Genomic DNA, 13,518 nt, shown 5'->3' with positions numbered 1-13,518 from the left:
CGCACCGACGTTGTAAAGCTCGTTTTGGACATGACAACTTGTACTTCTCATTGTTAAAATGTTTTTTAATATAAGCTTCATTTATACATAGATAAACTTATACTGATTAATTGCATAAAAATGTGAATTTCCCATTCAGTGGTTGGTTAGAGTAGTCTGGGAATATAATTCTGTAGTTTATAGGGGGAAAGCAGTGCTTTGTGACCAATAGAGTTGATGTGCCCTAATTTACAGCCTAACTAGAAGCAAGGCTCTCTGTCAGAGGCCATGCATTTAATATGAGTTCACCCCCTAGAATCAGGAGAATTCCAGAGTCTAAGTAGGAAGTCAATAAATAATTTACTCTGATTTTCTTCTACATCTGTGCTCTTCTCTCTGCTTTACATTACTTGTCTGCCATTTCTGTAACGACCTTTTGTGCAGTTCATTGAGCCAGAATTTTTAAATGTTTCTGGATAGCATTTATTTTATGCTTGTTCTGGCACATGACAATTCAGTGCAAGAAGAAACGCATTTGGTAAAATGAAAATTAAAGCATTTCTGTTAGATTCTCTTGCAAAACAGTCATCGTTTGGATTTATGCACAATTATTAAAATATCAGAAATGCAAAGCAGATCCTTTAATAGTCAAGAAACTTAGAAAATAGTAAAAAGCCACACGTTGCTGGTCTCTCCTGGAACCCAGCTTTTAATATTCCTCAGCCGGGCGCTCATGGCTCACCCCCATAACCCTAGCTATGCAGGAGGCTGAGATCTGAGGATTGATCCAAGGCAACTGGGGCAGGAAAGTCTGCGAGGCTCTTATCTCCAGTTAATCACAGGAAAAGCAGAAGTGGCGCTGTAGGCTGTGGTTCAAGTGATAGAGCATTGGCCTTGAGCAAAACAGCTTAGGGACAGCGCCTAGGCCCTGAGCTCAAGGCCCAGGACTGGCAATAATAATAAATAATAATACTCAGCATCCTTCCTTCCCTCCCCCATCTCCCATCCATGATGCAGAGACAGTTTGCTTGCTTATTGCTTGCACAAGAGATGCGGAACCTCCTCCTGGAGTGATCCTGAAGGGGGGATGTGGTGAGAAGTTAGTCCTTGTGCGGACCTCCCCCTCTCCCCACCCACTGACAGAGCACAAAGGCAAACTGATGCTTCCCCGCCCTCCCCAGGGAAGCCAGAGCTTCTGCAGCCCCAGCTCTCGGTGGGCACAGGGAAGGGTCATGGCAGGAAGACTGTGGGTGCGGGAAGCACACTACACATACATGCCCTGCTTTCAGAACACTTTGAAATCCAAGAGGTAAAAATATGTAATGAAATTTTTAAAATTCCCCTGGACCATACATTTAAATAAATCACGCGCAGCACCGTGGGGAGGTGGCGATGGCGTGACTGACTCAGCCTGCCAGCTGAGGGGTCGTGCTCGCCCTTAGACTCATGGAGGCTGGGCGCGCTGTGGCGGGTTATTACAGCTTCCGGAGGCAACCTCACACACAGTGGCTACGGCTTTGCCAAATCCCATGCGTCTCGTCCACACTGGAGACTCTGTGCTTTAAGTCTGTAAGCTCCAGAGCTTGAGTCCAATCCTAACCTCACTTCAGTAGGCTCTCCCCTGGAGCATGGATATTTTTGCCCTCCCTCCTCCCTCCCCCCCCCCACGCTTCCTGGCAATTGTATTTGTAAATTTAGCTTCAGTAAAATGATTGAGTCTGGGGAGAAGACACCACCAAAAACACTGCCAAAATTCACTTCAAGGCCCATTTCCAGACCTTGGGCCTGCCCTTGTGCTCACTCGGTGAACATCTCTACATGTAAACGGGAAGCTTTCTCTGTTACCCCTAAACACAGGCCTCTCTAATTAGGACCCAGAATACTTCATTTGAAAATATTTCACAGTCTCTAAGGAAAGCATCAGTAAGCTTTATAATTGTTTTAATCATGGTTTTAATCTTCAAGGATGAATAGGGTTGTAAATCCACTCAATGAATAGACTGAAGAATGAAAAAAGTCATTCCTTCTCTTAGAGAAGAACAGTGATTCAGGTTACTAAAGAACGAGTACCATTCATGATAAAGCTTCCTTAGCCTGACTTACTATTGCTCATCAATGTTCATTAACCTAGGAGCCCAGCGTGCCTGTACAGAATGGAACTCGTGAGCTCACGCTCAGCCCGGCAAAGCCTGATCTGACCGTCCCTGTGCCCTCCGTCCTCTCCCGCCATCCTCCTAAATCATCCTGCCAGCGTGTCACCTCACGGCTGCGATCATCGCGGAGCCATGGTCACAGCAGCCCTGGCCCGAATACTCCAGGCTCCTCGTTCCCAGGCATCCAGTTTGACCATCTGTCCTAACATCCACAAAAGGTGGAGAGTAACCCAGGACCTCTTCTCCCCCTCTGCCTCCCTGCCTGGGACCTAAGAGCCGTTTTGGAATACAATTCATGTAGACATTTCTGTGTGAATTAGCTGTAGTGAGTTTTTCTGTTACTAAGGAGACTTGTTACCAAGGAGAATGGGCTGTGAATGAAGAGGCATTTATAATCTGCACCTTCTAGGAAGCTTCTTCCCGCAGGTAGACTCATGGGTACTGGAAAGGTAAGGGTTGGGTGATGAAAAGCAAAAATAGGAAATGATCCTTGGTGGCTAACAGCTACAAAGCCACAGGCCCAGAAGCCTGGGCCTCTCAGGGAGACTGACCTGCAGGACCCGTTTCATTGTTGTCCATGGTCAGATTTGAGGGCAGCAGGAAGAACATCGCAGAAAGTACCTACAAGGACCTTTGGAATAGAACAGTATTCCACAGTAGAGCTAATGTCATGACTCAATTACTAGATAATTAAAACAGGTTGCTTTTTAACCAAATTACATTTCCCTCATTATAAACTAGTGATTACACACACACACACACGCACGGTACTGACTGGGTCTTGGATCCATGATCTCATACTGGCCAGGCTTCACTCTGCCGTTCATCCATAGCTCTAGCCTTATGCTCTGATCCAAAATACAGAGAACCAGGCGATTTGTTGAATAACAAGGCCAGGAGTGAAAACGTTCAGCACTGTTTCCAAATGCCCTGAGGGCCACTCTGGCATGTGGCTGGGATAAGCAAGGTTGTTACGGAAAAGCATTGGTTTCATTTACATGAAGGGAGTTATAGAAAGAAGGACATGGTACTTCTTTGAATTCTTTAAAAAGATCAGTTATTGAGGCGCATAAATGAATGGCCTCGCAGGTTACAATGCCGATGTACCACTCGCCTAAGCGAGTTTTTGGAGTTCCTGCTTTTATTATGATCAGAGGAACATAAGAATAATGCAGTAATAATGGAAAGGATTTTACAGTTGGACTCTTCAGCTTTGAATATTTCAGACGTGTTCACATTTAAAGGCTGGCATGTGACTCCTTACGGATGCTCTGCAGTACCGAGTACTATGTGACTTGTCTCCACACCTTTTCCCCTCCGCCCTTGGGGACTCTGTTCCTTCTGCACAGGTCAGACTAGCGCCCGGGAGTGTTACACAAGCCCTTCCTGATGACAGGATGCATGATCAGGAGGTCCAAGATAGCGGGTCACGAGCTGCCGTTCACCAGAACTGTTGTTCTTCCAAGGAGCTTGTGAGGCACCTTGGGGCTGGGTTTGGGGGCTGCAAGTGTGTAATAAAACCTCAGCGTTTAAAATGTGCAGTGTTCAATGTAGTCTTAAATACAGAGAAGCTGATAAACTTTTCCATTTGGTAGTGTGCTTCCATCTCTGCCTGATCTCAGACACCCAGTGGGAGCACCAGGAATCCTGCCCGCCAGGGATGGAGCCATGCCTGGGATCCTTCCACAGGAATGCCCCCTGCTGATGGGGGGCACTAGCAACAGGCTGTGCAGGCCACGTTAGTGTAACAGCATTAGTATAGTGTTAATTGTGGGCCTGAAAAGTGTAGGCTTACACACAATAGCACCATTTTTTACTACTGGTTTTAATTAGAAACCAGGAAAAAATACGTACAATTAAATATAGTCATAAAAGTAATAAATACATTCCTATAATACTAGTCAATTTGTTGCATCATTAATACCGTTCAATGTGGCAGTTTTAAAAGGTATTGGAGTGACTCAAGTGGAAAATGGCTAGAAATGAATCGTGAGCGTTTAAAACAGCGCGCCTCACCAGCGACCGCAGCGGTGCTGTGTGCAGGGCCTCCACCTCTTAAAGCTCGCTGTTTGCTTCCTAGGCCCCTTGTTTCTAAGAAGAATTTATCTGCTTCTATAAGTGCATTTCAGAATGCAATGAATTTAACTTCAGCAATTTACACTTACAAACATATGTTTTAAACAAAATATTGATGTGCCTAGAGGAAGTGATTTGTTGAAGAGGTGCACTGCTTGGAAGCCCTCTCTACAACTCAAGCAGAGAAAGCCGTGGAAGGCATGGGTACCACCCAGCAGCCCTGGCCAAAGATGTCAGCAGAGGGTACAGCCAGGAATCACAAGCCCCATAATTCCCTTTATCCCCAGCTTCTGCATGCTTTACGTCCAGTGCAGGATGATTTATATGTATGTATGTATATATATATATATATATATATATATATATGTATGTATATGTATATGCACACATGTATATATGCATGTGTATATATATATATAACATTTAATCCTGCCAACAAGGTAATAAAGTTGAATATCATAATGCCATTTGAAGCATGATGTGCCCCGTACCACCGTAGCTTCTGTGAGGGCCTCTCCTGCTGTGTTCTCTTTATTCCCCAGGATGGGCCTCCCTGCCCCTCCCACCATCCCCCCCCCCCCACTTGGCAGTGACCGCGGGGAGGGCGAGGGCAGCTCGGGGAACTGAGCTGCGAGGCCCTCCCCGCAGTAGGCCTTGGTCCTTTCCATCATTCCTTTAAACGTCTTCACTCTCTTTTGGATTCCTGCCCATTGAAGAGAAGTCCATGAGAACAACTGCCTAGTGTATTACAGCAATCGTATATATTTTTGATACACCTTACCCAGATTCTTTCTGGTTGATTTGATTTATTTTTATCAGTTGTATCTGCCTGTCTTTAGAGAACAAGGCTGTCAACTGTTCTAGAACGCAGGAACCCAAATCCACATGTTCACAATGCAGACACTGTGCCCGGCCCTCTACTGCCCGGCCCCCAGCCTCTCACCGTTCCCAACAGCTTCACGCAGCACGCTTCCTCTCCTCTCCTCCACAGACCATGGAAAAGCCAGCTTGAACTCATCACTTAGTTCTCCGGGCCAGGGCTCAGAAGATGGAAATGCTGACTCTGGTACTGGCGTTTCTTGTGTGCCTTAGGCTAGCCCCGTTTATTGCTCGGCTACTTTCCATTGTGCTCATGTCTCATGCACTCAAACCTCTGTAATCCTGTGTGTGTCAGAGGGCACACATACATATCTAACGAGATGGCACAATACATACATAATCCTGTTAGATGGCACACCATGTGTATGTAATTCTGTGTATGTTAGGTGGCACACATACGTATGTAACAATAGGGATTATCTGACAATTTTAGAAAAGTTTATGTGACAGGAATATCACATAAACATTTCGGATGACTATTTCAGAAGAAGATTCCTGGTAGGTGTAGATCATGAATCAGTGAGATGGGCTGCAGGATGCTATAGATGGAATACTAGAAGACAGAGGCAGACTCAGAGCCTCGCATGCCAGACTAGAGGAGACAATTCTGTCTTCCGAAGGAGTCAGAAAATTACCATATGTGTGAAGTCGTATGTAGAAGTTTTAAATATAGCATTTCAGTATCTTCACTCTAAAACAGCGGGAGGTGGTGAGGATTTGAGATGAATATAAATTTGTTTTCTGACAGATTTCTATTTTTCAGCAACTTTAGAAAATTTAACATAGACATTTTACAAAAATCTGAAGTAATCACTTTACTTCCCTTCTGAAGAATACATGAGCTTCTGAAATATTTAACTTCAGTCACTTTTCCCCTGATTTGTATACTAGTATTTATGCATTTGTACTACACATTTGTCTTGATTTTTACCCTATTAGACACAATTATTCTTTCCTTCATACAGATGACTGCTACATTTTTTGGTTTATTATTATTTTAGGTATTAAAGTTAGGGCTTTAGGAGTAGACGTTACAGATACAAAGACTTCCTCATTTTCTGTGGGCTGGGAGTTTCCTGAGCCCCTGTGACACCCTTGATTGTGTGTAGAATGGAGAGATGTGTTGGAACTCACAGGGCTGTTTGTGTCAGATGTGTTCCTGAACTGAAGCACAGTCTCTGGCCTGCAGTAGTTAGTTGCTGTCATTTTCCTTTATGCATTTCCGACATTATCTTTGCCATTACTTCCTTGTCTTTCGTCTGATGAATATCATTTATTGCTTTCCTCAGTACAAATATTGTTTGTTGAGGTGGAAGAACTTACATGTCTCTTGTTTAAATTTTTACTGGGTCTAGAATCATACATGGATAGAAGAAGGATTCTTTTGCATCTGGCAGCACTCAGACTTTAAAAAAAGGCTCAGCTGTGTGAGCAGGCTTATAGGCTGGACTCAGAAGCAGGATAGACACCCTAGTGGGCTTCTAGATGCTTCTAGAGGGGTGCAGAGGAGGGGCGTCTGTGTGGCATCATTCCTAACCCAGGTCTTCCTTTGTACATTCCGTAGCCTTGGGTAAGTCATCTTTTTCAATGAGATTTGCTGGGAGTTGCATAGTGAAAAATGCTGAACACATTCTTAGTATTAGGGAAATGTAAGAGACAATGATTTTTTTCTATAGTATTCTCATGACAGGTGATTTGCCTTCTAGAAGCTAGTTCATTCAATAAGTTTTATCGAAAATGCATTAATTGAATATGTGCTAAATTGCCAGTTATTCTTCTTGATGTTTGGTCTGTGAAAATAAACAAGATAAAAGTCCTTGGTTTTGTGGATGTGACATTCCAGTAGAGGAGAGATAATTAAGCCAAGAGACACATGCTGTGACCTGAGGCACTAAACATTACTAAAGAGAGAATGAACAGGGCAGGGAAAATGGGTGTTGGGGGAGGGCAAGGGCCGCGGGCCCTGGGGTAGGGAAAAGACAGGGCGTGGCAGGGTGGAGGAATGAAGTCACAGCGTGGACACCTTGTTTAAAAGAAGGACTTTGGATTTCAGACTGATTACTGTTATAACTGCTGTATGAGAAGGGCCTTCAAGGGACCAAGCCTTATTACCGAACTAGAGGGAGAGGTCAGGAGGTGATAATAAGATCTCTGTTTCTCCTCTTTCTGTTTCTCTCTCTCCTCTCTGACTCTCTCTCTTTCTCATATGTACACACAGACTTGTACATACATCATTAACAGTTTCTACTGTGTGTCTTGCATCAAGAAAGACTAACTTGTAGTCAAGGAATAACATTATCACTTTATTTTCTAAAACGTGTTTTGTCTAAATGTGATGTTTTATATAATTGTCTACAATCATCTTCACAGTGACTTATTCTTGATAATTTTGTATTGAAACTAATACCATGATAATTTCCTATACTGCTTTTTACAAATAGATGCAATAATATACGGGAAAAGACAAATTTTGTGTCTTTTCATACATTCAGCTTGAGATGTCATATGCTAGATAATAGTGCTTGTTGCTAAGAGCTCAAGCAGATATCAACAGATATTGTAATGTGTTTCAAGTTCCTGGTTGTTGCATTTCAGTCTCTGTGTTCACAGCAGTATGTGTGAGAGTCTGTCTCCGTGAGGCTCTTCTAAACGCATACCTGCTTTCCTTCTCTAGCACTAATGCACTGATTACAATTAATCTGGCATCCAGCAGAAGCTTTATAGATTTGTGGTAAGTTATTCTATTTTAGACATGATAACTAAAGTCAGATAAATTTTCAAGGAAAACAAATAAGAAGTTTTGCATGTTCAGAATGTTAGAGATTATTACATTTACCTTTTACTTTATTGAAGACAGAAGGAGTAAGGAGCAAAAAACGAAAGGAAAATAGGCTGTAGAGGCCTTAAAAACAGAATGGGCATTAAAAACTGTGTGTGTGTGTGTGCGCGCACGCGCGTGTGTGTACATGTTAAAAGACATTAGTGCTTAAAAATGAACACTCTCTCTCTCTCTCTCTCTCTCTCTCTCTCACACACACACACACACACACACACCTTAGAGGAGATTTTAATGTAACATTCATGCTTTGTGCAATCAAATTCAATGTGTCATCTTATATTTGGGAACAGATCGTATGTACTTGGTGCAGAAGGTAGACTGATTTACGTTGGCCTGCGTGGTGTCTTACAGAGATGCCTGTGCTCAGCGTGTCCTCTGTGCTCTGCTCATTCTCTGTTGCTTCACTCCATGTCAGTTTCCTCACAGGAACCTGTTTAGGAGTTCCCTCATTGATGTCATTGTCACTCTCCTCACACAGCCCCATCATAAACAGGGTTTCTTTCCAGGACTCACGACTGCTTTGAGTGGCGCTGCCCTTCGTCTGCTGCCCACGCCTGTCAGCCGTGGCCGTCAGGCCTCTCCCTCGTGGGTCAGGGGCACGCACGTGCTAAGGGCTGTGCGGCTCTTCGTTGTTCGAGCAGGCCCTCTGCTGTACATCCCCGTGCAGGCGGCTTTCCCCGGTGTCCCGTGCACTGCGGGGAGGGCTGCATGGTTGTGCTTGTTTGATGGGAAAAGCTAAGGACCACCGAGGGTCGGGACATTGGCCACAGTGAGTGGAAGGATCTCTTGGGACAGGATAAGAAGCTCACTGACTCAGGTTCAGCCAAAATAGTATGGCCTTCTCAGAGCTGGTCCCCGAGCTCTGTCTGTCCCTCAGCTGGTCCGGATCTCTGTCCCTCCTAGCGCTTGTCCGGGAGCTCTATGCAGGATGATGAAGGGGCAGAGTTGTCTTCTCAGAGGCCGTCCAAGAGCTCTGTCTGTGACAGAGGTACTACTTCACATGTGCGTTTCTATTGAATCCTAGTAATTGTTCCAGAATTTCCAAATTTCCTTAATTCCCATCTGCGGTGTGCTGACCTTTCTTCTTTTTCTCTTACTGGCTAAAAAAATAGAGCATCTATGATAAAAAATATTTTAAGTGTAAAAATTAAGTAGGTCACTTTATACTTCAAATTTACTTGTTTCTGATATTTACTCAGTAATAAGTAGTAGGAAGTTTATTTTGGGATGGGAGGTGTTTATAAATTATTCATCCATTATTATCTCTTAATGCTCTTCTCTATTAATGATAATCACAAAATTATACTACCACAGCTTTGATTTTACAATATAAATAAATTCTATAGTTTGATGCAGGTAAGAGAATTAGAAAGTGAAATCTTTGTTTGGTGTGGAAATAATAAATTGTAAGCTAGTCAGGGAAAATTGTTTTCTATTCCTTTAAGGTGTTTGTTAAAACATAACTTAGATAAGTCCACAAAGAAAGATTATAGCAAAAAACTTTCTATAAAAATCATCAACACACTATATAATTATTTCTCAGCTAGATTGCTTTTAGCTAAGGATGTTAGAGCAAACGCCTGAAAACTGTACTTACTTATACAAGGAAGAAGCTCAGCTGCATACCTGTCAAATGCTTGCAGGAAGGGTTGTGTGAGAGTTTACATTCCTTTCATATCAGTTCTGTCTTTCAGGTAAAGAAAAGAAACAAGATATTAATGTACTATTGTGTTTATTGTTATAAAAATGGTATTGGACAACAATATTAAATATTCATGAAAATCCTTATTTCCCTTGGTTCCAGCTAGCAGAAGATGCTGAGAGCTATAAGTCACCAAGGGGGTGGTCGCTAACACAGTGCAAATAATCACATGAGTTATAAACAAAGGCAGTTGACATTAAAAATTAAACAAGGAAAATTCCCAGTGGAGACTTGGATGAGTCACCACACAGCATGTAACCGCTCGTTAATTGTGCATACTCCAGAGGTAGCTAGGAGCCTATCTGCTGCCTCTGTTCTATTTTCCTACACCCATCATTTGTCTAACAGAATAAATACAGCTATTATACACTCCCTATGAGAAAAAATCCCATTAGAACTTGACGTTTTTACTGTCTGTAAAAAATATGTCATGTAAGTAAATGTGACAGAAAGTTCTACTTTCTTAAGTTTTTGTACCACTCATTAACTGAACTGTAATGCCAATTATTTAACTATATCTTTACCTGGGCTTTGCACAAAACCCCCAACTTATCTTGTTATGAGGTAATTCATGCATTGGTTTGCTTTTTTTTTTTTGCCTATTTTCCCCATTTTACAAAATGATTATTGGTCTCCACAGGACATCCTTCAATGGAGAAACGCCCACGCTGAGAGCCCCCGGGGACACACGCAGCTCCGGTCACGAGATGGCCTCCTCCTGGAAACTGATTCTCTTCCTGCCAGTCACCTGGTGTCTCTCAGGTAAAATACCCACAAGTCACCAGATTCTCTAAGTATCACCTAACACAAGTACCTCACGATCTTCACTACGAAATCTTGGTAGAAATGTATACTGTTAACAAAAAGACCAGGTTTCCCTCAGCTGTTACTAAAGCAAGCATCTACCTCACTGACTTCATTTAGAATCTAAAACCACTGTGAACCTTCAGAAGGCTTAGAAAGCATCTCTGTCTCTTTGTATCCATCTACCTATCTATCTAGATAAAATTTGTAACAAGTAATTAAGACAGTATCTAATTCCAATGCTACGTTTTACCACATAGAAACAACCACGCTGCCCTTATTGCACACCTATGTGTGCGAATGTGCACATGGTTTAAGACAGTGTGTATGATGCATGACAGAAAGACATCCACGAGGAAATCTCCTCCTGCTTGTTGGCTTGCTGCAGTGGCTTCCACTTGTCTGTTAGATCAGGTTCAGGGTTTCATATCTAGATCCAAAGGAGACCTTTCATTCTGCAAAAGTTCTTCATGTTCTTCTGGAGAAGCAAAACTGTAAAAAAAAGATTCAGTTATGTTTGTTTATTTGTTTTGATTTAAGATTATGTTGAGGTTTGTCATTATTTAAATGTCATGTGCAAAGTAATTACAGCTTAATTAGACATAACTCCATGCCTATATTGTAAGTAAATTTCAGTTGCTTTTCTGAAGCGCCACCAGCTGTTCAGGGGCTGAGATCTCAGTATAGCAGTTCGATTCCAGCCCAGGCAGAAAATCTATGAGACTCTTACCTCTAATTAACTAGAACAAATCCAGAAATAGAGCTGTGTCTCAAGTGGTAAAGTGTTAGCCTTGAGCAAAAAGCTTAGGCCCTGAGTTCAAGTCCCAGGAATGGCACAAACAAACCAAAAGATTCTCTTGCTAGTTTTAGATTAAATGGTTTCTTTTATTTCTAAATGTATTTTTAACTATACTACTCACAGCTTTTTAGCACAGATATATGTAGTGGTTCAGTGTTTTATACAAATAGTGCATACAGATAAATACACAGCCTATATTTTCATATATGTACAAAATTCATATCATATACATGTATGAAAATGTATATGATATGGAGTATGCAGCAATATAAATATATAAAGTATGTTTTTACCTGCGGCCACAAATACCCTTATCATGTATACCAGGCTGTATTACTATGTAATAAAAACATTTAATTGACTATTCTAAATATCTTTGTTTTAAAGAACTAAACACATCATCCTCACTAATCATCTCCTATATTATTAGTAAAATATACATACATATAAACATATACACACATATATACATGTAGATCCACATATATAAGAAAAACTAAAGATTGTCCAAAAACATTGAGCAGAATTATTTGAACTATCTTTATTCTTATAATTACATGAAAGTTTCTCTTTAGTCTTCCTGGATTGTTTCCTTTTGAGGAGGGGTCTCCAGTGTATTAAGCATGATAATTGTGTATGATGGGTGGTTCTTCTATACATTAAAAGTGATATTCAGCGTTAATAATACCTCTAACCATCACTGCACTATAATCCCCAGCAAGCAGATTTTGTTCCAAAGCCTTCTCTGAAATCTGCACCAGTTTTCCTATGTGCGTGGATAGTTCACTGTTAGTGCTAAAGTTCACGTGCTGAGGCATGGCTGAACATGAATGAACGCATCTGAATGTGTTTGAAAGCAATAAAAAAGCTCTTGTTGCAATACCATCACTTAAGTAATTGCACAGCAACAAAATCAATAATGATTCATTTATCATTACTATTATAAATTGACACGTTGTTTATAGAAAAATCAAGTTTAATTAGAGACAGGAAAAGTGGGATAATACTCTATCATTTGGATAGACATATCCGTGTCTACTTGAAGATGTATATAAGTTCAAAGATACCAAAGTTAAATGAAAATTGTGATTCATCAGTGTCTTGGTTGTAAACAAAAGGGAGTCTCTAGATGTTTTATTCTGCCTTACAGTCTTTCCTTCCTGTGCAGTGCAACCAACTTCTCTCCTGATTTATTCATCTTCCACCTTTTCAGTGTCCTTCCCTGTTTGACTCATAAACTACCTGATAGAGATGGAGGTAGACTTGGGAGATGAGATAAATAAAATAGACATTTTAGGCTTGGGTTTTAGAAAAGACAACACCATGATTTTTTTCTGTCTCTAGTATGAACCATACAATGCTTTATGTCAGTTTAGTGACCTGCCATAAACTATCCATTTAACCTCTCTCTGTTAACTGAGAAGACTTAGAAACTAGAAAAGAATCAAGATCTTGGTTTTAATATCAATTTCTACTTAAACCATGGTTTGGAGAAATGACTGATTGTAAGACTGAAGCAGGAAGTAGAGCAATCACAGCGGACCACACAGTAGATCCACGAAGGAAGGACACACTCGGGGAAGGGAGCAGTGTGGGCCAGCAACCACTGTGTTAGTCCCACGGCATGCTGGGGTGCAGAGTCAGGAATAGCGCCTCTGAAATAAGTCATGTACCAGTAGTGTTCAGGGTGCTAGAATAGGGTAGGAATTAGCTTAAAATAGCTCGTTAGCACACTCTCATTTGGTAGGAAAGTTTTGTAAACATACTTTTTGTATTTCTACAACCAGCATATTTTTTCAGTATCCAGAAACTACTCTGTATGTTGATCAGAACATGCCGATTACTGAGAGTAGTAGTTTAAAAGTTTTTGGGGATTATTTATCTCTCTTCTATAGTTGAAAAAATGCTTGACTCAGCTTATAAATCATGGAGTTACAAATAAGTGGTTCTGTGGTCCAACTCCTCCTTGGGCAAGCAAGCACAATCTCATGTGCTGTCACTGGGGTGCGGCGGGAGGCCCGGCCTGTCCTACCACGGTGGCAGAGGGCGCAGGGAGGGACTCAGCCCCAGGGCACCTCTCGTTGACACAGCAGACAGTGAGCATCCTTCCCGCCCCGCTCGGAGGAGCTGCCCCACTTTGTGCTGGGCACCTGCATCCTAGGCCGGCGCCCTGTGCACTTCCTCTCAGCATTGCTGTCAGGTTTATGATGTAAGCTGTGTTGCTTTAAACTAATAACAACAGAAGAAGTGTGTGTGTGTGTGTGTGTGTGTGTGTGTGTGTGTGTGT

At 41.8% G+C, this 13,518-nt stretch overlaps 1 protein-coding gene across 1 annotated transcript in view; it reads left to right on the top strand.

Moving 5' to 3' along the window:
- The window catches only part of Cntn5 (contactin 5), a 376,198-nt gene that overhangs the window by 72,593 nt on the left and 290,087 nt on the right, over positions 1-13,518 (top strand). Inside the window, exon 2 of the mRNA XM_013009536.1 lies at positions 10,269-10,390. Within this exon, the coding sequence (XP_012864990.1) occupies positions 10,336-10,390 (55 nt within the window). The 5' untranslated portion in view covers positions 10,269-10,335. The remainder of the gene's footprint in view (positions 1-10,268; positions 10,391-13,518) is intronic.

The sequence above is a fragment of the Dipodomys ordii genome, unplaced genomic scaffold, assembly GCF_000151885.1.
Source record: "Dipodomys ordii isolate 6190 unplaced genomic scaffold, Dord_2.0 Scaffold10, whole genome shotgun sequence".
NCBI classification, from domain to species: Eukaryota; Metazoa; Chordata; class Mammalia; order Rodentia; family Heteromyidae; genus Dipodomys; species Dipodomys ordii.
Note: the sequence above shows the minus strand (reverse complement) of the source record. Positions and strands in the feature narration are given on the sequence as shown.